General features: G+C 51.3%; 2 protein-coding genes across 3 annotated transcripts; both read right to left on the bottom strand.

Annotated features, from left to right (window-relative positions):
* Positions 1 to 962: 962 nt before the first annotated feature.
* Positions 963 to 11,822, bottom strand: LOC100400012 (putative protein C3P1). Its single transcript, XM_078361731.1, is given in 12 exon segments — positions 963 to 1,048; positions 1,051 to 1,164; positions 1,167 to 1,212; positions 1,365 to 1,460; positions 3,730 to 3,898; positions 4,171 to 4,246; positions 6,644 to 6,730; positions 6,869 to 6,920; positions 8,929 to 8,997; positions 10,712 to 10,851; positions 10,961 to 11,046; positions 11,336 to 11,822. Coding segments are annotated over 12 exon segments (1,092 nt in total). The 5' UTR covers positions 11,407 to 11,822.
* A 3,396-nt stretch (positions 11,823 to 15,218) lies between these two features.
* Positions 15,219 to 21,753, bottom strand: LOC103789763 (complement C3-like). 2 transcript variants are annotated; one of them, XM_078361732.1, is made up of 6 exons: positions 21,634 to 21,753; positions 21,292 to 21,502; positions 19,647 to 20,055; positions 17,635 to 17,737; positions 15,948 to 17,536; positions 15,219 to 15,862 (listed from the first exon to the last, which is right to left on the bottom strand). In XM_078361732.1, the coding sequence occupies exons 1-3, from the start codon at positions 21,702 to 21,704 to the stop codon at positions 19,987 to 19,989; spliced, it is 351 nt and encodes a 116-aa protein (XP_078217858.1). In that variant the 5' UTR covers positions 21,705 to 21,753; the 3' UTR covers positions 15,219 to 15,862; positions 15,948 to 17,536; positions 17,635 to 17,737; positions 19,647 to 19,986. The 2 variants fall into 2 exon arrangements, with proteins under 2 accessions (XP_078217858.1, XP_078217859.1); XM_078361733.1 differs by having other exon boundaries at positions 21,292 to 21,499.
* Positions 21,754 to 27,493: the final 5,740 nt, after the last annotated feature.

Genomic DNA, 27,493 nt, shown 5'->3' with positions numbered 1-27,493 from the left:
GGTCAGGCTGGTCTCAAACACCTGACCTTGTGAGCTGCCTGCCTCGGCCTCCCAAAGTGCAGGGATTACAGGCATGAGTCACCATGCCCAGCCTTTTTTATTTTTATATAGAGACAGAGTCTTGCTCTGTTGCCCAGGCTTGAGTGCAGTGGGGTTGATCATAGCTCACTGCAGACTTGACCTTCTGGACTCAAGTGATCCTCCTGCCTCAGCCTCCCTAGTAACTGGGACTACAGGTGCATACCACCATAGCCAGCTAATCACAAACTTTTTTTTTTAGAGATGGGGTCTCACTATGTTGCCCAGTTTGGTCATAAACTCCTGGCCTCAAGCAATCCTCCTGTCTCAGCCTCCCAAGTGGCTGGGATTACAGACATGAGCTACCACACCTAGCAGGTATGTCTTTCCGTCTTTCATCTCGGTCCCCCAATCTGTACTCCCCTCCCGTTGCTATCTCTCCTACCCACCTTGTGTGTTATCATCTCAGTGCTTGTCTCAGTTTGGAGTTATTATTATTATTATCATTATCATCATTATTTTGAGACAGAGTCTCCTTCTGTCATCCAGGCTGGAGTGCAGTGGTGCAATCTCAGCTCAGTGCAACCTCTGCCCCTTGGGTTCAGGTGATTCTCATGCCTCAGCCTCCCGAATAGCTGGGATTACAGGTAACTGCCACCATGCCTGGCTAATTTTTATATTTTTAGTAGAGACAGGGTTTCACCATGTTGACCAGGCTGGTCTCGAAGTCCTGACCTCAGGTGATCCTCCTGCCTCGTCCTCCCAAAGTTCCGGGATTACAGGCATTAGCCACTGCTCCTGGATTCAGTTTGGAATTATACAGTGACCTGTCTTCTGATTGTCTCTCCCAAGGACTGTAGGACCGTTGAGGGCGGGGACCTCATCAGTGTCACTTACTTTGGTCTCACGGGGTTTGGGCTCAAGAGTTGACACAGAGTGGGTGCTCAGGAAACACTAAGTGATGAGTGACACCTTGCTGGGTTTGAGATCACCCTCTCCCCACTCCACGACTGAGGTTGACTAAGAATTGCCCACACCCACCTTGGCTGGCAAAGCTGTCCAGGCGGTCGTTGGCCTGGGGGCTGTTGGCGAGGGCCAGTGCGTAGGATAATGTGGCTATGGCAAATGTTGTCTGAATGTCGGGAGTTTTCTCTCCAGGAATCCACGGGCTCGCTCGATGCTGGTCATCAAATTCTAGAGGGTCAGAGGGAGGAGGCCAGAGGGAGATCACCAGAGGAGAGAAGTCTGGGAGTTGGAGGGACCCAGAGGGACATGAGGCTGGAAGAGCTTTCCAGGTGCTGGGGCTGGAGGGCCCCACAGATCCTGCCCTCCTCTCCGGATCCTACCGGTATCTCCCGGCTGCACAGCTCCTTTCCCTCATCCAGGGCTATCCCGACAAGAGCCGTGAGGGATATATTCGCCTCGGAGCCTTGGTAGCCACCCTGTGGGTGATGCAGAGTCCCCCATGTGATCCCCTCAGCATCTTGGTGATGCCTTCCTCAGCCTCTCTTGTCTGACCCTGAGAAGCTTCCAAGTACCCAGCTCTGGGCTGGATAATGGTGGAGGTGGGATAAAGACAGAGAGGAGAGGTTTCCCTCCCTGGGGTCTGCCCTACTAACAAAAGCCATCAGCCAGGCGCGATGGCTCACATCTGCAATCCCAGCACTTTGGGAGGCTGCAGCAGTAGGATCACCTGAGGTCAGGAGTTTGAGACTAGCCTGGCCAACAAGATGAAACCATGTCTCTACAAAAATATAAAAATTAGTTGGTCAAGATGGTGGGTGCCTGTAAGCCCAGTTGCTGGGGAGGCTGAGGCAGGAGAATTGCTTGAACCTGGGAGGTGGAAGGTACAGTGAGCCGAGATTGTGCCATTGCACTCTAGCCTGGATGACAGAGCGAAACTCTGTCTCAAAAACAAAACAAGGCCAGGCATGGTGGCTCATGCTTGTAATCCCAGCACTTTGTGAGACCAAGAAGGGTGGATCACCTGAAGTCGGGAGTTTGAGACCAGCCTGACCAACATGGTAAAACCCCATCTCTAAAAACAAAACAAAACAAACAAACAAACAAAAAGCTATCAACCTGAGAGGCTGAGCTCTGTACACCATATCAGAGCATTCTGGCAGCAGCCCCACTTTCCTGATGAGAAAATAGGGTCAGAGTGGCAGAGACTTCCCATTTCTAGAAAGTGGCCAAGTCAGGGTTCAAACATCTCTTTAGTACCCCAGCTTCCACCCTCACCTCCTGTCTGGACTTGAATAGTGTCCCCCAAAATTCGTGTTCATGCAGGACCTCAAGATGTGATCTTATTTGGAAATGAGGCCTTTGAGGATGTGATTAAAATTAAGAAGATGTCATACTGGATTAGAGCAGACCCTGTCTAATGATGGGTCTCCTTATAAGGTCATGTCAGGGCCGGGGGTGATGGCTCACGCCTGTAATCCCAGCACTTTGGGAGGCCGAGGCGGATGGATCACGAGGTCAAGAGATCAAGACCATCCTGGTCAACATGGTGAAACCCCGTCTCTACTAAAAATACAAAAAATTAGCTGGGCATGGTGGCGCGTGCCTGTAATCCCAGCTACTCAGGAGGCTGAGGCAGGAGAATTGCCTGAACCCAGGAGGTGAAGGTTGTGGTGAGCCAAGATCGCACCATTGCACTCCAGCCTGAGTAACAAGAGCGAAACTCTGTCTCAAAAAAAAAAAAAAAATAGCCAGGAATGGTGGTGTGCACCTGTAGTCCCAACCGCTGAGGGGGCTGAGGCAGGAGGATCTCTTGAGCTCGGAAGTTTGAGGTTGTAGTGAGCTATGATTGTGCCACTGCATTCCAGCTTGGGTGACAGAAGAAGATCCTGTCTCTAAAAATAATAATAGTAGTCTGGGCACTGTGGCTCATGTCGGTAATGCCAGAACTTTGGGAGGCTGAGGCAGGCAGATCACTTGTGGCCAGAAGTTTGAGACCAGCCTGGACAACATGGCGAAAACCCATGTCTACTAAAACAAAAATGTAAAAATTAGCTGGGCGCGGTGGCACATGCCTATAATCTCAGCTACTTGGGTGGCCGAGGCATAAGAATCACTTGAACCCGGGAGGTGGAGGTCGCAGTGAGTTGAGATCATGCCACTGCATTGCAGTTTGGGTGACAGAGTGGAACTCTTTCTCAAAATAATTAATAATAATAATAATTTGGCCTGATACATGCAGAGAGGACAGCAAAAGCCCTTTTTGGGGGAGAGTTGGAAGAGCCCATGAATGGTTAAGTGTGCATAGTGAGCAGGGAGTGGTGAGGTGAGTCCTAGGAGGAGATATAGATAAAGGTAGCTGTGAGCCACAGCAGGTGTTTGAGCAGGGGAGAGACCTGCCAGACTGCATTTGAAAGACTTCTCTGGATGCTGGTGCAAAGGGACTCTTGGTAGAGATGGGTGTGCAAGCTGGCAGGACACAGTCTCCAAGGGAAGAGGGCCAGGGCAGGCCACTGCTTGATGTGGGGATGAGGAAGGGATGGGTTCCCAGATGTGCCCAGCCTCACCCACATTCTAACAGAGCACGAGGTGGTTCAGACCAGGGCAGGTGTGATCCTTGGCACTGAGCCTCAGCTCTTTCCTGTTCTCATCTGCCCAAGAACAGATTGGGAGCCTGAAATCCCCCTCCTAGTGCACAGAGCCCTGCGGATGGGTTTGAATGGCCTGGATAGGGAGGGCTGTGACTACCTGCATGGATGTCATGACCACAGGGCCCTTCTCCAGGAAGTGCCCGTCCTCCGCCTGCCTGTTGATGATGAGCCAGTTGGCCATGGCACAGAGAGAGGGCAGGTCAAGAACGCTGGTCGTCATCATAGGGTAGGCCAGGGCAAAGACGCGGAACACATAGTTTGTAAGCCTGTTGGCAGAGAGCGAGGGTGACACCTGCGAACGGCAGCCAAGGGGGCTCTGGGACAGGGGAGTCTACACCATGGGCCATACATACCCTCCCAGGTGGACCCCTGCCATTCACCGCTGCCCAGGTCTGCCAGTGCAGAATGCCCCAGGCCCATGCACTGGATACCCCAAGACCCCAAGACGGCAGCATGGATGCTCCTGGGAAATCAGGCCCCAGGCTGGCCCCTTGGGCTTCGAGGGTGGCAGTGGCAGGAGAGACAGGGTCATCCTCACCAGGTGCTTCCTGGGTTCCCCTTGGAGGTGTGGTAGGTGCTGTCTGAACTCCGGTGGGTCAGCATCTGGGTGTACCCTGGGGAAACAGAGCAGGGCTTGGAGGGACAATCAGTGTTACAGATAGAACCTGGTGGGCAGGGACTGGAGGTGGCATGGGGGTGTCACACCTGGAGGTCATCTAGAAGGGGTGGCCTATTGTCCAGGTGTACTCTGGAGGGGGGTTTAGGGCCCAGGCGTAAGTGAAGGGCAGGGCTCAGGAATGACTTTGAGGGACCCAGGAGGCAGTTGACTCCGGGTATAACCCAGGTGACCTTCACCTCGGGGACTCTGGGGCAGGGCATGCCAGCCTTGGAGTTGCTGCTGGAAGAAATCATAGAAGGTGTTGTCCACATGCAACCTGGGAGGGGCGCTACCTGGAAGTTTTCCTTTTTCTTTCTTCATTTTATTATATTATTATTTGAGGCAGAGTTTTGCTCTTGTTACCCAGGCTGGAGTGCAATGGCGTGATCTTGGCTCACCGCAACCTCCACCTCCTGGGTTCAGGCAATTCTCCTGCCTCAGCCTCCTGAGTAGCTGGGATTACAGGCACGCGCCACCATGCCCAGCTAATTTTTTGTATTTTTAGTAGAGACGGAGTATCACCATGTTGGTCAGGCTGGTCTTGAACTCCCGACCTCAGGTGATCTGCCCGTCTTGGCCTCCAAAGTGCTTGGATTACAGGCGTAAGCCACTGCACCCGGCCCTTTTCTTTATTTTTAATTTTTTTAATTTAAAAAATTTTTGCCCACCTTATATACAGCTTGGGAAGCAAATATATATGTATATTTTTGATACAGAGTTTTGCTCTGATGCCCAGGCTGGAGTGCAGTGGTGTGATCTTGGCTCCCTGCAACCTCCGACTCCCAGGTTCAAGTGATTCTCCTCCCTGAGGATGGTCTCGATCTCCTGACCTTGTGATCTGCCCACCTCGGCCTCCCAAAGTGCTGGGATTATAGGCGTGAGCCACCACGCTCAGCGGTTTACTGATTGTTTGGAGCATTGGGGTGATAGTATCTGGATGTTACCTGAGGGGTTACTGCTTGAGAAGACTTGGAGGAAAGGCTGGAGTCTGAGGGTAACCTGGGACAATTAGCTCAGAGGTCTGTGGGTGTTACCAGGGGTGTTCCTCTCTGGTTGCTCCCTGGGGTGTTCGGTTGTAACCTGGGGAGGTGTCAGCATCCAGGTACAACCAAGGGGCCACTCCCTGGGGTTATTCTGGGGTTTGCTGCCTGGGTATTCCCTGGGATTCCCTGGGGGTGGGAGTGTAACCTGGAGCAGGGTCCGAGTATAACATCCTCTGGCAGGATGGCTTTTTGGGAGAAATCAGGGTGTCTGTTATAAGACTGAAGCCTGGAGGCTGTGCGCAGTGGCTCACATTGGTAATTCCAGCACTTTGGGAAGCCAAGGCAGGTGGATCACCTGAGGTCAGGAGTTCAAGAACAGCCTGACCAACATGGCAAAACCCCATCTCTACAAAAAATCCAAAAATGAGCCGGCTGTGATGGCTGGCACCTGTAATTCCAGCTCTGCAGGAGGCCAAAGCAGGGGAATCAATCAAACTCAGGAGGCAGAGGTTTAAGTGAGCTGAAATTGCACCACTGCACTCCAGTCTGGGTGACAGAGTGAGACTGTATCGAAAAATAAATAAATAAATGATTTAAAATGCAAAAATTAATGGGCATGGTGGCAGGCATCTGTAATCCCAGTCACACAGGAGGCTGAGGCAGGAGAATGGCTTGAACCTGGGAGGCAGAGGTTGCAGTGAGCTGAGATCACACCACTGCACCCCAGCCTGGGTGACAGAGTGAGACTCCACTGCAAAAAAAAAAAAAAATTGAAGTCTGGGAAGGGGTCAGGGTGAAGAAGTCCCACAGGTGTGTCAGTCATGGAATGACCTTGGGGAACTCAGTATCAAGCTGAGTCTGGAGGAGGAGTCACAGTTTGGGTGTTAGTGCCTGAGGCCGGGGGTCACCCCACGATTTCCCCAATCTTGGGGGTGCCCCAGCCACCCACCGGGAGAGCCCCAGACACCCCCTGGAGGCCCCAGGAGGGTTCCTGCTCTCACCGCTTACAATATTCTTCATCACCTAGTCCCTGTGTTCCACCCTGACCTTGCCCCACTGGCCGGTGGCATCCAAATATCGGGTCAGGATGACGACAGGCATCAGGGAGCTCAGTGTCTGCTCGGGGCAGCCCTTGGGGACCCGCAGCAGCTGCTGCATGTCTTCGGGTGTCAGGCTACCCACAGTCGCCTCACCAAGGATGTCACCTGTCAGGTGGGTGAGTTGGGTGACTCTGGGAGTGGCCTCTGCCTACGCCACCATGGTTCACTGATCACCCCACATGGCCACCCCCAGTTCCTCCAGCCCTGATGCCTCATGGACCTTAGAGGACCCAGCGCCAGCCCTCCCCACATCCCTGTGTCCCCCAGCACCTTGAACACTGATAAACACTTCTGCCTGCGTGTCGGGTACCATGTTCAAGAACTCCTGTCTTGGCACCAGTTCTGTCTGGGTCTGACCTGAAGAAGCATAACCTTCTGTGACAAGTAGGCTCTGGGGCTGGGGATTCCCACCTGGGCACACCCCCTCATGCCCACTCCCTCCTCCTTCCCAGCATGGCCCCAGGATCTCACATGTCCCCTGCAGAGCTCACAAACCTTGGGGATTCAGGAGGATACTACGGGACATTTGTTGAATCTGACCCCCTGCCTGAGGGACGAGAGGAGGATCTAAGTCAAAAGCAAAAACAGCAGCCACAGTAATAATGACAATCGCAGTGACGGTGCAGGAGGCATTGCTGGGCTATGATAAGCACAGACTCTGGAGCCCAAATACCTGGGTTCAAATCCCAGCTCTTCCGCTTCCTGTGTGTCCTTGGGAAAGTTACTTACCCTCTCTCTGCCCCAGTTTTCTCATCTGTAAAAGGGGGATAATAATTGTCCCTACCTCAGAGGGTTGTTTGGAGGACTGAATTAATTTTTTTTGAGACAGGTTCTCAAAAAATCCTGGGTTCAAGCGATTCTTGTGCCTCAGCCTACTGAGTAGCTGGGATTACAGGTGCACACCACCACACCAGGCTAATTTTTGTATTTTTAGTAGAGATGGGGGTTAAGCTATGTTGGCCAGGCTGGTCTTGAACTCTTGGCCTGACGTGATTCACCTACTTCGGCCTCCCAAAGTGCTGGGACTACAGGCATGAACCACCATGGCTGGCCCAGTTAATGTTTTTTTTTTTTTTTTTTTTCAGAGAAGGTTCTCTCTAGGTTGCCCAGGCTAGACTCAAATTTCTATGCTCAAATGATCCTCCCACTTCAGCCTCCCAAATAGCTGGGAATACAGGAGGGTGCCACCACAGCTGACGGAGTTAATATTCTTAAGCACCCATATCTTAAGCGTTTGTAAAGTAAATAAAGTTTTTTGCTCGTTTGTTTGTTTTTCGGAGAGAGGGTCTTGCTCTGTCACCCAGGCTGGGGTGCAGTGGTGCGATCTCAGCTTCAGGCTCAATTTCATGGGCTCAAGCAATCCCCTCTCGGCTTTTTGAGTAACTGGGACTACAGGTGCGCACCACCACACCAGACAAATTTTTTTTTTTTAATTGGACAGAGTCCTGCACTGTCGCCCAGGCTGGAGTGCAGTGGTGTGATCTTGGCTCACTGCAACCTCCGCCTCCCGGGTTCAAGTGAGATTCTCTTGCCTCAGCCTCCCGAGTAACTGAGATTACAGGCACCCACCACCATACCCAGCTAATTTTTTGTATTTTTAGTAGAGATGGGGTTTCAGTATGTTGGCCAGGCTAGTCTTGAACTCCTGACCTCATGATTCACCTGCCTTGGCCCCCCAAAGTGCTAGGATTACAGGCATGAGCCACCACACCCAGCCTAATAAAGTATTTTTGATGGACCATACACTGGTTATGGTCATTTTTGCAACTCTGATTATTCGCTGGTATGAAAATTACCCTCATCCCGCAAACAAAGAAAGGGAGGCTCAGAACACAGAAGTTAAGTAAGTTGCCCAAGGTCACAAAGCAGAGACAAGATTTGATCCCAGGCCTGACTCCTTTGAAGTGGGGTCTTGTGAGCCCCTCCCATCAGTCCACTGACTAAACTTTTTTTCTTTGTGTTTTTTTTTTTTGAAGACAGAGCCTCACTCTGTCACCCAGGCTGGAGTGCAGTGGTGCCATCTTGGCTCTCTGCATCCTCCACTTCCCAGGTTCAAGTGATTCTCCTGCCTCAGCCTCCAGAGTAGCTGGGACTACAGGTGTGCATTACCACGCCCAGTTAATTTTGTATTTTTAGTAGAGATGGGGTTTCACCATGTTGGCCAGGCTGGTCTCAAATTCCTGACCTCAGATGATCTACCCGCCTCGGTCTCCCAAACTACTGAGATTACTGGTGTAAACCGCTGTGCTTGGCTGACCAACTGAACTGTCAGATCCGTTCTCTCTCACCTCACTCCCATCTAGGAGCCCTGTTTATCCATCCTGGGCCCACCTGCCCCATCCACGATCACACAGCCTGGACCTGGTGGAAGCCCTGCTGTCTGCACCAATAGCTAGGGAGCTGGGGGTGCCCATTACCCGGACCAAGAGTGTCTTCTTCACGTGGTCCTGGATCCCGTAGCCCACAGCCTTGACCTCCACGTCCACTTTGCCTATCTCCAGAGGGAGAAGAACAAAGGGTACCATCTTGGAGGAGGTGGGGGGCATGACCACCACCTGGCGGGATGGTGCTCCTGGCTTTGACGCGCTGCACAGTGGCTCCCTGTGGGGGAACTCCACTCGGACCTAGAGCAGAATGGGCAAAGGGAGGGGGTATCAATCCATGGCGTGGTCCAGGACCCTAGTGTCACAGTCCCCTCCTTGCCCTGAGATGCCCAAGTAGGTGACAGTGAAGCCTAGTGATGGGGACCACAGACCCAGCCTGAGTCAGAGCCTCATCTGCCATTTATGTGCTGTGTGACTCCAGGCAAGCCCTTTAACCTCTCTGTGCTTCAATTTCCTTATCTCTAAACCAAGAACAATAATAGTACCCATCTGATGGGGTTGTCGTGAGGTTTAAATTAATCCCTCCCTCCCTCCCTCCCTTCCTTCCTTCCTTCTTCCCTCCTTCCTCTCTTCCTTTATCTTGCTGTATCACCCAGATTGGAGTGGAGTGGCACAAATAGGACTCAGTGCAGCCTGGAACTCCTGGGGTCAAGCGATCCTCCTGCTTTAGCTTCCTGAGTAGCTGGGACCACAGGTGCATTCCATCAAGCCTGGCTAACTAATCTTCTTAAAATTACTTTCTGTAGAGACAAGGTCTCACTCTGTCACCCAGGCTGGAGTGCAGTGGTGCAATCACAGGTCACTGCAACCTTAATCTCCTGGGCTCAAGCCATCCTCCTACCTCAGCCTCTCAAGTAGCTGAAATACAGGTGTGCACCAATATGCCTAGTTAAATAAGAGAATATTTTAGATTTTCCAAAACAGCCTCCACTTTACTGACCCATGGGAATAATAAATACACCCAACTTCCTTTTCTAAAACACACTAACAGGCTGGGTATGGTGGCTCCCGCCTGTAATCCTAACACTTTGGGAGGCCAAGGAGGGTGGATTGCCTGAGCTCAGGAGTTTGAGACCACCCTGGGCAACCAGCAAAATTCTGTCTCTGCTCAAAATACTAAAAATTAGCTAGGCGTGGTGGCACACATCTGAGACCCCAGCTACTGGGGAGGCTGAGGCACAAGAATCACTTGAACCTGTGAGGTGAGGTTGCAGCGAGCTGAGATCGCGCTACTGCACTCTAGCCTGGGCAACAGAGCGAGACTCTGTTTCCAAAAATAAAATAAAATAGCCTGGGTGCAGTGGTTCACACCTGTAATCCCAGCACTTTGGGAGGCCGAGGCAGGTGGATCACTTGAGGTCAGGAGTTTGAGATCAGCCTGGCCAACACGGCAAAACCCTGTCTCTACTAAAAATACAAAAATTACCCAGGTGTGGTGGTGGGCGCCTGTAGTCCCAGCTACTCAGGAGGTTGAGGTAGGAGAATTGCTTGAACCCGGGAGACGGAGGTTGAACTGAGATCACACCACTGCACTCCAGCCTGGGTAACAGAGAAAACTCCATCTCAAAAAATAAATTAAAAAAAATAGGCTGGGCACAGTGGCTCACCCTGTAATCCCAGCACTTTGGGAGGCTGAGGCAGGCAGATCACTTGAGGTCAGAGGTTCGAGACCAGCCTGGCTGACATGGTGAAACCCTGTCTCTATTAAAAATACAAAAATCAACTGGGCATGGTGGTGCATGCCTGTAGTTCCAGCTACTTGGAAGGCTGAGGTAGGAGAATCACTTGAACCCTAGAGGTGGAGGTTGCAGTGAGCCAAGATCACACCACTACATTCCATCCTGGACAACAGAGCAAGACTCCATCTAATAAACAAATAAAAATAATTTAAGCATAAAATAAAATACATGCTAGCAGAGATTTTGGCAGGAAGTTGAGGGCTCAGGGGATTCACCTTGGCCTGATGATTCCTGAAATTGTGCAACACGGCTTGGATCTGCACCTGCTCATTCCTGATCACGGAGTGGGGCAACTTAAGGTCCACAAAGAAGGATTTCATAACTGTCAGCTCAAAGGGGTCTGAGACACAGAGACCTACAGCCAGGAGAGCACACTGGGTTCAAGCACAGGCTGGGTTGGGGAGAGGGGCTGGGTAGGGTCTCCATACCCACATTCCCTTAGCACTGGGCTTGCTGGGGATCACCTTGACCAGCCTTGAGGCTGACCGCCACAAACTGCCACGTGGTGATGGAATCCGGCATGTTCACAGAGATGGGGTAGTGGGAGATGCTGCTGGGAGCGAGGGGGCGTCATTGAGTTTGTGCTGCATGGACAGAATCTCTGGGTTGGGATCACCATGCAGGGGTTATGGTCACTATTGAGAATCATCAGGTCATCTCATTAGTGACAACATCACCAGAGGGTCATCATCTTTTTAGGGAACCCGTTAAGATATTTTCCCCATTGTGGGACTGTCCTGAGGCTCAACGTCACTGCTGGGGTCACTGTCCCTGACCAGCATCCACTGATGATGGCAAGGACCCGGGACCAGATTCTGGCATGGGGGCTGATGTCCTGCCCCGAGTCAGTCTTTGGCAGAGTGAACTTCCTCCAGAGCCAACTCTCGGGGAACAGGGTCCGTACAGGCATGTCATCCTCAAAGAGATCATCCAAGTCCTCCTCTTCATCCGCTGCAGGGAGCAGGTGTGAGGCAGAGTCTCCTTCATGTTTCTTCCATGTTCCACCAGAATCCTTGTGGGGTCCTCTTCTCCAATCCCCCACGGCCCGTATCACCCCTTAGCCTGTCCTGTGTCACTCTATATCCCTCCACAAAACTCCCACCCTGCATCTCCTGCCATGGCCCCCTCACTTGTCCCCAGAAGCAGCTGATCCTCTCGAGCCTCCCGAGTCAGGGTCTCAGACAGATGGCAGCAGTCCAGGAAAGCAGCCACACAGGCTGGACCGTGGCGGACATGCCAGGTTCTCTCCTCACAGGACAGCCCCACCGGGCTCTCCTGGAGCCCAGCCTTACAGCACCTTTGCTCCAGCTCTGTGTTAAACTTGTTCACTGCGGGATAGAGGGAAAGAGGAGGGGTTGGGCAGGATCTAAGAAGCTAGGACCCATTCACCTTGATGCTATGCACACCTTGCCGTTATTTAGCGATAACCCTGTGGCAGATGCTATGTCTAGTGCCTTACCTGTGCTCTTTCTGAAGCCTCATATTGAACTCACATGGTGAGCTTCTGACAAGGAAGCTGAGCCACAGAAAGGTGAGTTCATTTGCCTAAAGTCAAGGCTTCCAAGTGGCTGAGCTGGGACCAGAATCCATACTGCTTTTTTTTTTTTTTTTTTTTGAGATGAAGTCTTGCGGCCAAGCGTGGTGGCTAAAACCTGTAATCCTAGCACTTTGGGAGGCTGAGGTGGGTGGATCACCTGAGGTCAGGAGTTCAAAACCAGCCTGGCCATCAGGGTGAAACCCCATCTTTAAAAAAAAAAGAGATTGGCCAGGCGCGGTGGCTCAATCCTGTAATCCCAGCACTTTGGGAGGCCGAGGCGGGTGGATCACGAGGTCAAGAGATCGAGACCATTCTGGTCAACATGGTGAAACCCCGTCTCTACTAAAAATACAAAAAATTAGCTGGGCACGGTGGCATGTGCCTGTAATCCCAGCTACTCAGGAGGCTAAGGCAGGAGAATTGCCTGAACCCAGGGGGCGGAGGTTGCAGTGAGCCGAGATCACGCCATTGCACTCCAGCCTGGGTAACAAGAGCGAAACTCCATCTCAAAAAAAGAAAAAAAAAAAAGAGATGAAGTCTTGCTCTGTCACCCAGGCTGGAGCACAGTGGTGCAATCTCAGATCACTACAACTTCTGCCTCTCAGGTTCAAGCGATTCTCATGCCTAAACTTCCCATGTAGCTGGGATTACAGGTGCCCACCACCACACCCTGCTCATTTTTGTATTTTTAGTAGAGACAGTGTTTCACCATGTTGGCCAGGCTGGTCTCGAACTCCTGATCTCAAGTGATCCACCTACTCTTGGCCTCCCAAAGTGCCGAGTTTACAGGAGTGAGCCACCGTGCCAGCCTCAGATTCCATGCCTCTAACACCACCCAGTGCTGCCTCCCATCTTCCCCTGACTCCAGGCTCAAAACCCCTTCTTCTGGTTCACACTCTAGTCTTCAGGATGGCAGTTTAGATATTGTCCAATGACACTCAAGACCTCTTTCTCCTTTTGTCTGCATTCCTTCCTGTACCACAGAGGCTAGACATCTGAAAACTACATTCCCCATACTGCCTTGCTGCTGGGGTTCTGAATGGGATTAGATGCAGCCACTGAGATGCTCTCACGAGAGATCTGGGAGATAGAAGAGAAGCAGAAACCGTTTTTCCCGCAGCAGTGGTAGCTGATGGGTGGGCTCCAGTCTGTGGGTGTTTTTGCAATGGGCATGAGTCCATGTTTCATTATCAACCTACCAGCCTTATGAGAGATATTGGCAGCAGTTTCTTGATATTTCATGGATTGCAAGACTGACATGGGGTTATCTTGAGTCCCAGCAAGCAGCCTTCCAACGTCCACCCCAATAGCCCATCTAATGATTTCATAAGAACCAAACTCCCCCCATTAGATCCCTCTCTGCTAGAAATACCTAGAGTGCTTTGGGTGTCCTATTCTAAGCCCTGATGGATACAGTAGGTTGGGGAGATGGAGGGAGACATGCAGCTTTGACACTGACCTGCCTCTTTGTCTCCATCCTCTTCAGGGAGCAGTGATGGCGGCTGGGAGGAAGGTCCCGGGGGCAGGGCCAATCTGGGGAGCAGAGGGAATGATGATAGAACGATTGCCAAGATCATTACCAACATTCTTGATTATGTTCATTGGGTGTTTGCTGTGTGTCCAGTGCTTTATATGTATCACTTAATTTCACCTGATAGCCTCCTATATTCAAGACTGTTGCTTAAAAGCTGGGAGCTTTTCAGAAAGTCACTTAACCTCTCTGGGTGCTAATTTCCCCAGTGACATAAAATGGGCATAATCATAGTTCTATCAATGAGATCATGCATGTACAAGTACTTAGCACTGAGTCTGGCATGTAATGAATAAGAACTGTTATGAATATTACTATTTATACTGAGAGAAGACACTCTCAGTTGTCTCCAAATCTTTATCATCCCTCATCTGTGGCAACTAAGCCTCCATCTTGTATAGATCACTCAGAAAAAGACTACATTTCCTAGCCTCTCTTGCACTTAGATGGGGCCACGTGACTGAATTCTGTCCAGTGAGATGTGGAAGTGTCCTCCCCTTCCCACTTCCCTTCACCCTGCTGCCTGGCACGGATGGACTCCTGTAAGGAGTCTGAGTCCCAGGATGACCTTCCCAGTGTTACTGAATGAGAAATAAACGACCTGGTTAACCTACTGTTAGTCTGTATCTTTGACAATGATTATCTCCATTTTATGGACAAGGAAATCAAGACTCAGAGAGAAATGTGACTAGCCCATGGTAAGTGACAGGATCTGGATTACAGCCCATATCTGTTTGACACTAAACCCCACTAGGCAGCACTGCCCCCATTCCTGCCCTCCTCCTGTCCACCCCTCCAAGCCTGTACCTGAGCTTGCCAGGCTATCCATTCCTGTGCTGATTTTCAGGTCCAATCCAGCATCCTTGAACACAGCAAATCTGTCTTTCCCACTTCGTGCTGGGCAGCCAATGTCATGTTCTTCCACGACATCCCAGACCTAGAGGACAAGAGAGGAGCCTGGATGTGAGATCTCCATGACTCCTAAATGAAAGGAGCAGTGGTGAATGGGAATTGCAGGCTCAAATAATAATTCTCATACTATCTCCCATTTTTTGAGCTCTTATCACCTTTCAGTCATTAGACTCTGCACCGTCCCCTTGAGTCCTTACACTGATGCTGTCCTCTTTATGGCTGAAGAAGCTGAGGCTGCAGCTAGAACATCCTGGCAATATCTTGGCCCAAAGACCACATGCTCTTACCTTCTTCTGAGTGAGCTTGTGTTTGCTGTTCAAGGCATAGACAGCCTTGTCCACAGCCACCAGCCCCACTGTGGCTTCTGCATCACCTGTCACCTTCAGTTCCACTAGGCTGTTGGGCTCCACAGGCTGGAATAATCCCTCATTCTTCAAGCCAACTTTCAGCTGAACCAAGAAAAAGAGAGATGTCAGGAAAAGGTAATCATAGACCGTACAAGTCCACATTCAAGTTTATGTCCCCTGCTGCGCTGATGGAGCATCTGGGAGCTCCACTAGGCTAATCCCAACTCTGTATTTATTTTCCAGCATCATCACTGTACTTTGTGTTGAGCTCTTTAGGCCAGATATTCCCCCTCTCTCCCCTGGCTTCCGGTTTGGGAATGCCTACACTTGTACAGACCCTTCGTGGGGCTTTATGATGCTGGTGCACAAACTGTCAGGAGTTTGTCTTACCGTCCCCATGCATCATTCACATCAATCCATATGGAATCAGCCACCAGCTCAGGGTTCTGGCTTCCTCCTCTGGGAAGTAAATAAAAGGCCAGAATGCGGAAGGAGGGCAGCATCTCTGAAGTCACATCAATAGTGGCTGACGTGTAGACACTCTCCTGGGCTTTTAGCTGATGTGTAGCACTCACAGTCTGGCCCTTACTCAGGACCTTGGAGACAAGGTTAGACCAAGGATGAGAAAGGTAGGGCAGCTTCAGTCTTTCCCGGAAGCTGTCCCAGCCCACAGTGGAGGCCCATAGTCTCTTTGCTTCAGCCTCTTGATCTGAGCCCACTCAAGATTTTCCCATCGTCATATATTTTTTCATAGTTTCTCCAACCCAGCAAGTCAAGGTTTTTCCAAGGAAAGAATTCCTTGACTCAGATCCTGGTCCCAGTCCCTCACCAGGATGGTGAAGTGAGTGATCCTGTTCTTGGTTTCAGGGTTCTGGTGCCTTGTGTTGAGGCTCAGCTGGATGCTGCTGCCAACCTCTGTATCCAGTGTCTTTACTTCGATGTGTAGGAAGTTCCCTAACGAATCCTGAGTCAAGTAAGGCCAAGCTGTCATCCTGGCTGAAGCCTGCTCTTCTGGCCGAAGAGATTGTTCAGTTTTCACCTGGGGAAGGTGATGGGCAAGTAGACCCCAACTCTTCCAGCTCACACAGCTCCAACCCACCCTCCTTGCCTTGTCAAGTTGGTACCTGGACGGGGAGCTTGTCCATATTTCCATCTGTGTTGACGGTCAGAGTGGCCAAACCCTCAGTCGAGGTATACACTTTTTGGTTTGGGGAGTGGACAAGGACTCTGGAAGCCGGGGATCCATCAGGATTTGAGACGAAGACCTGGGGTGGAATCTGGGGTAAGGTGAAGAAAAAGCCTGGGGTGGCCCGGTGTGAGAGGTGAGACTGGAACGTGATCTGAGTGGGATTGGTTTTTTTTTTTTGAGACGGAGTTTCGTTCTTGTTACCCAGGCTGGAGTGCAATGGCGTGACCTCGGCTCACCTCAACCTCCGCCTCCTGGGTTCAGTCAATTCTCCTGCCTCAGCCTCCTGAGTAGCTGGGATTACAGGCACGCGCCACCATGCCCAGCTAATTTTTTGTATTTTTAGTAGAGACAGGGTTTCACCATGTTGACCAGGATGGTCTCGATCTCTTGACCTCATGATCCACCCGCCTCGGCCTCCCAAAGTGCTGGGATTACAGGACTGAGCCACTGCGCCCGGCTATAAGGAGGATTGCTTTGTACAACTATATAAGTGATGCACTAAGCACCAGGGGCACCATTCGTATTAGAGTTTTTATGAATGGCGCCCCCTAGAGCTTTGCAGTGGACAACCACACGTGGTTACCCTGGGTGTCTGGGAGCCGATGGTGAGTGGAAAGACAGAGTGGAGGGACGGAGGACGCACGGAGAGCCTGCAGGAAACGTGAAGTAGGACTGACGCCAAAGGATATTCCTTGCTTTCCCAATGCCCATTCAAATTAACATGTGAAAAGAACATGCTTTACCGTGCAAATGCAGCCTCTTAGATAAAGCCTCAAACACCACCTTCCAGCCTGATTGTGGCCTCTAATAGAGGTGATGAAGGTAATTTCTCCATAGAGAAATTCTGGAGCCATCACTGTGCTTTGAGGGTACCTGGGTTAAGGCTTGGGGGGACTCTGGGATTAGTCTGGGGAACATGATGAATTCAACTTTCAGATGAGTTGGATACAGGTGAGTCCAGTGTGGGTTTTTGTCTCCTTGTGGGAGGTCTGTTTTGGGGAGGGAGCCCTGAGTCCCTGGTTGTAGTGAGTCCAGACTCTGACCCGAAAGTGGAAGGGCATTCCTGGTTTGAAATACTGGGGTGTCCTGGTGAACTTGATGTTGTATGGGCTCTGGACGATCTTTACCCCTGAGGTCTTGGCTTGCACCATCTCACCCCCTGTAGAGACAGGGGGACCGTAGAGTTCGTGAGGGGGTTCAATTTCCTGAGTGAGTGGCAGGATTAGTATGGGAGCCCCAACTTGGTAAAGGCAGAGAAAGACAATAATGCCATTTCAGCTCCTTCCACCCCTTCTGGTGTTTTCCCATTTCTCTAATGGCCCCAGGCTACGTGGGTTGGGTGTCTGCGTTGGGCAAGAACACCATGTCCTGTCCTCAGTCAGGGGCCTAGGCAAGGGTGGCACCTGAGGAGAACACGGTGACATTGACGAAGATTGAGCCTCCAATGAAGTCCTTTTCTGGGCCTTGGAATGTGGACGTCAGCATGTCCTTCTGGAGAGAGATGTGGCCCAGGCCTTCAGAGATCTGTTTGTAGGATAAGAGAGAGGAAGAGACACGGTTGCTTGGGGAGTGATAGAGGGTGGAGTGGATTGGAGGTCGGGGAGGGGCCGGGATTCAGTTACCTTCACCGTCTGCAGGGAGCTTTGGATAAGGATCCGGCGGGAATCCAACTTTACCCCGAAGATGACCAGAGCATGTCCGTCCACCGGCTTGTTAAATATATACCTGGGGTGGGGAGATGAAGGATCATTCCACTGTCTCTGAAGCACCCACACACCTCATGTTGCTTCGGAGATGGCTGTGCACAATTGGGAGGGGCAGAGGTAGCCCCTGGAAACTTAGATGGTTTCACTGATGACACACACAACTCTGAGAGGTGAAAAATATATCTCATAAAGCCTTGATGGGTTGCAGATGTGGTCTGTGCAATCTCCCGAGATGGTAGAGGTGGACTTAAGACTACATAAAGCCGCAAGAAGTCTGGGCAACCTATGAAGTGGCCTGTGCAGCCTCACCAGGGAAACCAGGTGGCCTATGTGGCATGCCAGAGCTGCAGGAATGGTTTGCGGACGTTATATATAATGTCCAGAAGTGGCAGGCATCGCCTGTACAACCTCTGGTGGACAGCATTGCCTGAACAACCTCACAGAGCTATGCAGATGGTCTGCGAAACGCAAGGTGGCAAATGTGTCATTTGCCATCTCGTAGAGCTGCAGAGATGGTCTGGACAATCTCACGATGGCAAAGGTAGCCTGTACCACCTCATGGACTTTCAGAGGTGGTCTACACTGTGAAGCTGCAGGTGAGATGAGACTCAGTATAACTCCATCGGGTAGACAAGGTGGTCTGTACAACTTTGTAGACTTGAAGAAATACGACCTCACAGGTGGCAGACATGGTCTGCACAACCTCACAGGACAACATAGGTGGCCCAGAATAGCCCATGGGTGGGAGAAGAGTGCGTCTGCCACCCTAAGTGCTACAGAAGTGGCTTGCTTCTTCTCTTTTCTTTCTTTCTTTTTTTTTGCAACAGGGTCTTGCTCTGTCACCCAAACTGGAGTGCAGTGGCACAATCTTGGCTCACTGCAATCTCTACCTCCTGGGCTCAAGTGATCCTTCCACCTCAGCCTCCCTAGTAATGGAAACAACAAGCACACACCACCATACCGGCTAATTTTTTTTTTTTTCAGACAGAGTCTCACTCTGTCACCCAGAGTACAGTGGTGCAATCTCGGCTCACTGCAACTTCCGCCTCCTGGGTTCAAGCGATTCTCCCATCTCAGTAGTCCTTGAGTACCTAGGACTACAGGTGTGTGCCACCGTGCCCAGCAATTGTGTGTGTGTGTATATATATCTTTTTTTTTTTTTGAGATGGAGTCTCACTCTGTCACCAGGCTGGAGTGCAGTGGCACAATCTCCACTCACTGCAACCTCCACCTCCTTATTTCAAGTGATTCTCCTGCCTCGGCCTCCTGAGTAGCTGGGACTATAGGCACCTACCACCGCACCCAGCTAATTTTGTATTTTTAGTAGAGACAGAGTTTCACCATGTTGGCCAGGATGGCCTTGATCTTCCAAAGTGCTGGGATTACAGGCATGAGCCACCGTGCCCAGCCAGCCAGCTAATTTTTTTTTTTTTTTTTGAGACAGAGTCTTGCTCTGTTGCCAGGCTGGAGTGCAGTGGTGCAATCTCCACTCACTGCAACCTCCGCCTCCCGGGTTCAAGTGATTTTCCTGCCTGAGCCTCCCAAGTAGCTGGGACTACAGGCACATTCCACCATGCCTGGTTAATTTTTGTATTTTTAGTAGAGAAGGGGTTTCACCATGTTGGCCAGGATGGTCTTGATCTCTTGACCTCATGATCTGCCTGCCTTGGCCTCCCAAAGTGCTGGGATTACAGGCATGAGCCACTGCGCCCGGCTGCTGACTTTTGTATTTTTTTTTTTTTTGTAGAGAAGAAATTTTACCATGTTGTCCAGGCTGGTCTTGAACTCCTGGCCTCAAGTGATCCTCCTGCCTAGATCTCCCAAAGCTCTTGGATTACAGGTATGAGCTATCACACCTGGCACTTGTTTCTGTGCACTCGATTTTTGTGTCCCTGGCCCTTTGGCAGGGCTGGGAGGAAGGGGCTCACCGAGCCTGGATATCAATGCCCAGAGCCTCATCGTTGAGGGAGAAGAAAGTCCTGTTGGGGATCAGCTGGACCTCAAAAGATGGGAGGACTAGGAGAAAAAAAAGCCATGGGCACCCTCAGTGTTGCATCTGCTCCCTCATCTCCTCCCAGTCCTGCTCCTTCCTCGGTGGCTCTGCCAACCCCTAAGGTCTAAAACACCAGCACCCAGCACTCAGTGCCCAGCTCAGGTCCTGGTTCACAGCAGAGGCTCCCCCTGAAACCTCCCTTCCATCCCAGTCCTGTCCCTGGCGTGTTCATCTTGCCCACACCATCCATACCCTTCTCACCATATTCCTTCACATCAAAGGCAGCCTTGAACCTCTGCCTGGGTGCACATTGGTAGCGGGCTTCGATGGTCCAGGTCCCCAAACTGAGGCACAGAAAGTTAAGAGAGATGGAGACAGAGAATGACAGCTTCCCTTGACACCCCTCGGGCTCCCAGACCTGACAAGGGCACCTGACAAGCTCTGGGAGGTGAAAGGAGCTGTAAAAGAAGCCGTCCTTGGCCAACACACTCTGGCTAGTCACAGGGATTCCATTCGGGTTCTGTGGGGACAGGGGCTCGTGCTGGTGACTGCCCTCTGGGACAGCCCGGGGGGCATGCACACCGTGTAACCCGAGTCCCGGATTCACCCCCCATCAGGAAAGACCACCTTGATGTCCAGAATGAATATCTTGGTCACAGGGTCCATCCTGTGGTTTACAGTGAACACCCGGTACTGAACTGGGGGAGAAGGAGGACTCTGAGTATTGGGTAGAGGAAGGGAGAGAGAGAGAGAGAGAGAGAGAGAGAGAGAGAGAGAGAGAGAGAGAGAGAGGTTTGAATCTTGGGCTGTGGGGGGGCCATTTATGCAGAGAGAAATCTTGGGAGGTGGAAAAGGTTTTAGGGGATGGGAGTATCTCAGACATTGGGAGAGACTAGGGATGAGAGCCAGTGACTGTCCCAGGCCAAGGGCCTCAGGGCTGTACCCAAGTGCTCAGGTGTGTAGATGGTCTTGTCTGTCTGGATGAAGATGTAACCAGCATGAGGAGCCACCAGCACCATCTTCTCCATGAATGAGGAGACTGAAGTGGGTGCCCAAGTTGCCCGGATGATGACATATTGCTGCCCTGGTTGTGGGGGGTATACCAGGCTCTCAGGAACCCGAGAGAGAGAGAGAGAGAGAGAGAGATACCCATACTCCGCAGGCTCTGCTGGGGTCTCCCTGGCTGGGGGTAAAGCCCTGGGACAGATCCTGGAAGGAGCAATTGACTGAAGGTCTTCTGGCTCTGTCTTTGGGAGACATGTTGCCACGTGCAGTTGTGCAGGTTGCTCACTACACAAGAACGCCCAGCCAAGGGAAGGACGGACCCAGTCCTTGCTCAGCTTCCCAAGCTACCGACAGAAGGCACCTTTTATAATTCATGCAGAGGCATCAAATGGGCTAATGGAGGCTTCTTGGAGCCCAGTATTAAGGACATTCGACTTCTAAATGGACAGGGCATGAGAGGAGCAGTAAGTACTTTGGGGCCTGCGTCTACTCTCCAGACCGAGTCTGCCCCTTTTTGCCTTTATTGCTGACCCAGAGCCTCACTTTGTGGTCACCCATCCCAGCCTGCCACATACCGTCACAGGTGCCTGGCCCATAAAGTTATTTCCTGGTGAGAGAATGAGCTGGCTCCTTGCCAACACTGTCTTCTTCCTGGGGAAGTCCCACACTGTGAGGTTCACCTCCAGGGTCCTTGTGAGGGGCTGCCTGGAGTCCGAATGGGCCTGAATGTGGATGTTCTCTGGGCTGCCGACCCTCAGGACTCGGGGGGTCACCAGGATGTACCTGCTGGTAGATAAACACAGTGGCAGTAAGGGACTTGAGTAGGGAAAGTGACACAGAACAGGAGTTACACGCTGGAATCACAGACATCGGATGTGCAGGAAGCTGGCTGAGCCCCCTCCATTCCCCAGACTCACAGAGGCTCAGCTTGGGTAAGGGGGCTTCCCAAGAGAAGCAGAATCCACCCCAGGGGCCAGGGCACATCCATGGCAGCTGCAGATGTCTGTCCTCTCGTCTGCCCCAGCCCTGGACTGTTTGCCTTGGCTTGTCGTGGCTGAGTTAATATCTAAACAAGTGTGGGGCGAGAATTCCTGTAAATCCAATGGGGTGGAGTCAGGGGTGTTTCTTACTTTCCAGCCAAGCCTCCAAAAGAGGCTTGGGTCAGATGCATTGAGAAGTACCCCAGTCCCCTTCCTCTGGGGCCAGAGTGGTAGGAGAATTGCCTGCCCCATGAGCCATGAGGGTCTAATCCTTTTTTTTTTTTAAATGGAGTCTGGCTCTGTCATCCAGGCTGGAATGCAATGGCGCAATCTCAGCTCACTGCAACCTCTGCCTCCTGGGTTCAAGTGAGTCTCAGGCCTCATCCTCCCAAGTAGCTGAGATTACATGCATGCGCCAGTACACCTGACTAATTTTTGTATTTTTAATAGAGACGGGCTTCCACCATGTTGGCCAGGCTGGTCTTGAACTCCTGACCTCAAGTGATCCGCCCGCCTCGGCCTCCTAAAATTCTGGGATTACAGGTGTGAGCCACCATGCCTGGCCATGAAGGTCTTATCCTAAAGCCCTCCCCTCACCCAGCAAGGAGCTTTGCACACCCAGGACACAACTCAGGGCTTGGTTGCGATTGGCTGACAGGAGGAGGAGCAAACATCTTTCTTCCCTAGCCTGGATGGATTTTCCCTACTTTTGCCCTTGTGAAATTGGCAAAACAGGGCAGCTGCCCAAATAGGGGCAGTGCTGGCATTTTTTCCCTATTTCCCAATTCCAGGCATGAGCAGCCATGTGGCATTTGACCATCTGGCCTCAGGACCCACCATAACGGAACCTCCTGAGAAATCCACGGGTCAAAGTCCTCTTTCCGGGGTTCAAGTCCTTGTACTACACGGATTTCTCCATCCTTGCAGGAGGCAATTCCGCTTAGTAAATTGTGGTCATTGTCTATTGTTTCCTAAGCCATGCCAGAGTCTCTGGGTTCCTTTTCCAGAAGGCAAATTATACATATTAAACCAGGGAAGAAAACACATCATGCTTGAAGCATTCCTGGAAAAAGGCTTTCTCTGTCCTCAAATAATTCGCACTGTTCAGTGGGCTTATTAAATACAATGTTGAGATGGCTTTGTGGTGTCTGCCTCTACGAGGCAGCTGGGCTTGATGAAGAGCCTGTTTGACTCGACCCCCTACAGTGATGTCAATTCAGCAGCTTGGGAAATTTTGCCTCTTGAAGGGTTCCTGATCCCCCTGCTAAATGATAATATACTTTTTTTTTTTTTTGAGATAGAGTCTTGCTCTGTTGTCCAGGCTGGAGTGCAGTGGCGCAGTCTTGGCTCTGCGCCAGCCTCAGCCTGCTGAGTAGCTGGGATTACAGGTGTGCGCCACCATGCCCAGCTAATTTTGTATTTTTAGTAGAGACAGGATTTCACCATGTTGGTCAGGCTGGTCTCAAATTCCTGACCTCATGATCCACCCACCTTGGCTTCCCAAAGTGCCGGGATTATGGGTGTGAGCCACTGTGCCCAGCCACTTTTTTTTTGAGACATCTCAGTCTGTTGCAGGTTGGAGTGCAGTGGTGCGCTCTTGGTTCACGGCAATCTCAGGTTCAAGCCGTTCTCCCACCTCAGCCTCCTGAGTCATTAGGATTACAGGTGTGCATCATTCACACCCAGCTAATTTTTTGAATTTTTAGTATAGGCAGGATTTCACCATGTTGGCCAGGCTGGTCTTGAACTCCAGACCTCAAGTGATCCACCCACTTCAGCCTCTCAAAGTGCTGGGATTACAGGCCTGAGCCACTGCATCCAGCAGATAATACACATTTATCCAGCAAAGATTCGTTAAGCGTTTACTATGAGCCTGGCCCCTACTTGGCATGCTGGGGACACAGCAGTGAGCATGACAGACAAAATCCCTGCCTGTGTGAAGTGGACATTTACTGCACACTTACTTACCAAGGGTCTAAGGTGCATTTTCTCCTGAAATCTCATAGTCTCCCATTAATTGGGCCTTAATGTGTGCCCATTTTATAGGTCCTGCCTTTGTAGAGAGCTGAAACCAAGGGTGTCAGAAGCAAAGAGAGGAGTGGGATCTAGTTATTTATTCCTTGGGCATTTGTTTCCAGACAGCGTTCAATGTGCTCTTTGTCCCCTCATAGAAGGTTTGCAGCTGGGCCAGGAGTGGTGGCTCATGCCTGTGATCCCAGCACTTCAGGAAGCTGAGGTAGGAGGATTGCTTGAGGCCAGGAGTTTGAGACCAGCCTGGGCAACATAGTGAGACTCTGTCCCTACAAAAAAAAAAAAAAAAAACCCAGGTGTGGTAGTGCACACCTGTAGTCCCAGCTACTCAGGACGCTGAGGTGGGAGGATTGCTTTAACCCAGGGGGCCGAGGATGCAGTGAGCAGTGATTACACCACTGCACTCCAGCCTGGGCAACCCTACCTTAAAAGAAGAAGGAGGAGGAGGAGGGGAAGGGGAAGGAGGAGGAGGAGGATAAGGAGAGGGAGAAGAAGAAGGAGGGGGGGAGGGAGGGGAGGAGGGGGAGAAGGAAGGGGGAGGGGAGGGGGAAGGAGGGCGAGAAGGGGAAGAGGGGGAAAAGGGGGAGAAGGGGGAGAAGGGGGAGGAAGAGTTGCCTTCCAGTCATGCTGAAGTAATTAGCACACATTTTACAGATAAGGAGACTGAGGCCCCAGGAGGCTAAGCAATTTGCCCCATGTCAGGCAGCTGCGGAGCAGTGAGGCTTCAGCTAATGCTCTTAAGTTGATGTTTTAGGGAGCAAAGACTCAATAGAATCAAATTTAAGCCTGGCTCAGATAAGCAGGTGACACTTAATTTGGAAGGTTCTAGAACATTAGTGTCTATATTTACTGTCCCAGGGTTTCAGGGAATCTCCATTGGTTCTGTTCTTTTTTTTTTTTTTTTTTTTTACGGGGTCTCATTCTATCGCCAGGCTGGAGTACAATGGTGTGATCTTGGCTCACTGCAACCTCTACCTCCCGGGTTCAAGTGATTCTCCTGCCTCAGCCTCCCCAGTAGCTGGGATTACAGGCGCCTGCCACCACACTTACCTAATTTTTGTCCTTTTAGTAGAGACGGGGTTTCACTGTGTTGGCCAGGATGTTCTTGATCTCTTGACCTTGTGATCTGCCCACCTCAGCCTCCCAAAGTGCTGGGATTATAGGTGTGAGCCACTGCGCCCGGTCTTGTTTTTGTTTTTTAAAATGGAGTCTCGCTCTGTCACCCAGGATGGAGTGCAGTAGCACAACCTTGGCTCTCTGCAATCTCTGCTTCCCAGATTCAAGCAATTCTCCTGTCTCAGCCTCATGAGTAGCTGAAATTAAAGATGCCCACCACCACACCCAGCTAATTTTTGTATTTTTAGTAGAGACGGGGTTTCACCATGTTAATCAGGCTGCTCTCAAACTCCTGACCTCAGGTAATCCGCCCAGCTCGGCCTCCCAAAGTACCTGTATTACAGGCGTGAGCCACTGTGCCTGGCCTTCAGTAGTTCTGTTTAGCTCTGCCTGGGCTGGGGGTGAGAGTTCCCTTCAGCAGGTGTTCACATCCCCCCTCTGTTGCGGGCAGGGATTGCAGGTGTCTGGGACAGGCAATTGTCCAGAAGCAAGGGGCATCAGCTGGCTCTCTCCACAGTCCCTTTCTTTTCCTCCAGTCTGGGCCCTATCTCCCAGTACCAATGTCTCTGTCTACACGATGAGATTTCCAGGTAGAACAATCTGAGCCATTAAAAAATTTTTTTTTAGGCTGGGCGCAGTGGCTCACGCCTATAATCCCAGCACTTTGGGAGGCCGAGGCAGGTGGATCATGAGGTCAAGAGATCGAGACCATCCTGGTCAACAAGGTGAAACTCCGTCTCTATCAAAAATACAAAAAAAAAAATAGCTGGGCATGGTGGTGCGCACCTGTAGTCCTAGCTACTCGGGAGGCTGAGGCAGGAGAATTGCCTGAACCCAGGAGGCACCCAGGAGGCAGAGGTTTTGGTGAGCCGAGATCGCGCCATTTCACTCCAGCCTGGGTAACAAGAGTGAAACTCTGTCAAAAGAGAGAGAGAGAGAGAGAGAGAGAGAGAGGGAGGGAGGGAGGGAGGGAGGGAGGAAGGAAGGAAGGAAGGAAGGAAGGAAGGAAGGAAGGAAGGAAGGAAAGAAAGAAAGGAAGAAAGAAAGAAAGAAAGAAAGAAAGAAAGAAAGAAAGAAAGAAAGAAAGAAAGAAAGAAAGAAAGAGAAAAACAGCAGCACTAAAAAGGTGAAGAATCCTATCCCAAATTGCCCAGCTGAGAAACTGTGGCACAGGGAGGTTGAGTGTCTTGCCCAAGGTCACACAGCAAGTTTAGTAATGGCAGCTGAGTTCGTGAACCCGGATGGTAAAGGGAACCCCAGAAAGGTAGGGGGTGGACCTAGCTCCACCCAGGTCCACCTGAGCTGCAGACAGTGGCCTGGGACAGACTGGCGGCTCCTGCTCAAGTCCACGTGGCGTCTCGCACTTGGACACCAGAGGGCGCCAGCGAGCCTCCGGCCAGGCGAACAGCTGCTCTCGGCCCCTCCCGCAGGAATGCCGGTGCTGGAGGGAGGAGACTTTGGCCGCCCGCCCGGAGCAGCTGCGCCTGCCGCTCAGATTCCGTCCGCCTTCCCCTCCCGGGGACCCGGAGTTTAAACCGAGGAGGGAGGGGCGGCCTTGCAGGGATGTGTCCTTACAGAGATGCAGCCTCTGGTTTTACTCCCTCCTCCAGGGCTTGTAGCTCAGAGCTTCCCAGGAAAGGCCGGGCAGGACCCAGGAGACCAAGGAATAAGGCTACCATCAACATGATTATTAAGGGCTCTAATCTATTAGACACCTACTACGTTCCCAGCACTTAATAGGACTTTCTCCCTGGCAAGCTCCATTTCACAGATGAAGAAACCGAGGGTCAGAGAAGTACCCTGTCTTGTCCAGGTAGGAGGTATCAGGAGCTTCTCAGTGTGGACTCTACTGCCAGGATGTGCTAGCTTGGTCACTTCCAGTCCCCAGCCCAGGCTCCTTGAGTCATTTTTTCATTTCCACAGTGCTGATGATGTGGGTAGAGAAAAGAGACAACAACAGTCCCCTGCCCGTGGAGCTGACGTTCTAGGGGGTGGCGCCAGTAAGAAACAAGCGTAGCATAGTAGTATATGCTTCCCAGTCGTGGTGGCTCATGTCTGTAGTCCCAGCACTTTGGGAGGCCGAGGTGGGAGGGTCGCTTGAACCCAGGAGTTCAACAGCAGCCTGCTCAGTAAAGCAAGGCCCTTGTTTATATATGTATATATGAAAGAAAAAGAAGGAAGGAAAAAGAAAAGAAAAACGAGGGAAGGCAGGAAGGAAGGGGGGAAGGAAAGAAAGGGAGAACCATGTCAGATGATGGGAAATAAAACAGGTAAGAGAATAAAGGAACAGTGTGCTATCTTATGGTGATCCTGGAGGGCTTCATGGAGGAGGTGATAAATGAGCAAATGAAGGAAGTGAAGGAGGGAGCCTTGTGGATATTTGGGGAAAACATTCTATGAAGAGGAAACAGCAAGGAGGCCAGGCATGGTGGCTCATACCTGTGAGACAAGCACTTTAGGAGGCCAAGGCTGGAGGATCACTCGAGTCCAGGAGTTTGAGGTTGCTGTGAACTATGATTGTGCCACTGCACACCAGCCTGGGTGACAGAGAGAGACCCTGTCTCTAAAAAAGAGTGAAAGACAGACAGACGAAATGGCACAGCAAAGAGGCCAGTGTTGCTGGAATGAGTGGGGGATGGGGGAAAAGTGG

This window comes from Callithrix jacchus, chromosome 22 (assembly GCF_049354715.1).
Source record: "Callithrix jacchus isolate 240 chromosome 22, calJac240_pri, whole genome shotgun sequence".
Classification (NCBI taxonomy): domain Eukaryota; kingdom Metazoa; phylum Chordata; class Mammalia; order Primates; family Cebidae; genus Callithrix; species Callithrix jacchus.
The sequence above is the reverse complement of the archived record's forward strand: the minus strand, read 5'-3'. Positions and strand labels throughout refer to the sequence as shown.

Bases quoted from the DNA above. Each gene is read 5' to 3' on its own strand.
- LOC103789763 (XM_078361732.1), bottom strand. From the start codon at position 21,704: ATGGATGTGCCCTGGCCCCTGGGGTGGATTCTGCTTCTCTTGGGAAGC. The intron at 21,503-21,633 runs GTGAGTCTGGGG...TTTATCTACCAG, and splicing joins CTTACCCAAGCTGAGCCTCT to CAGGTACATCCTGGTGACCC. The intron at 20,056-21,291 runs GTATGTGGCAGG...TCTGTGCCTCAG, and splicing joins TGGGCCAGGCACCTGTGACG to TTTGGGGACCTGGACCATCG.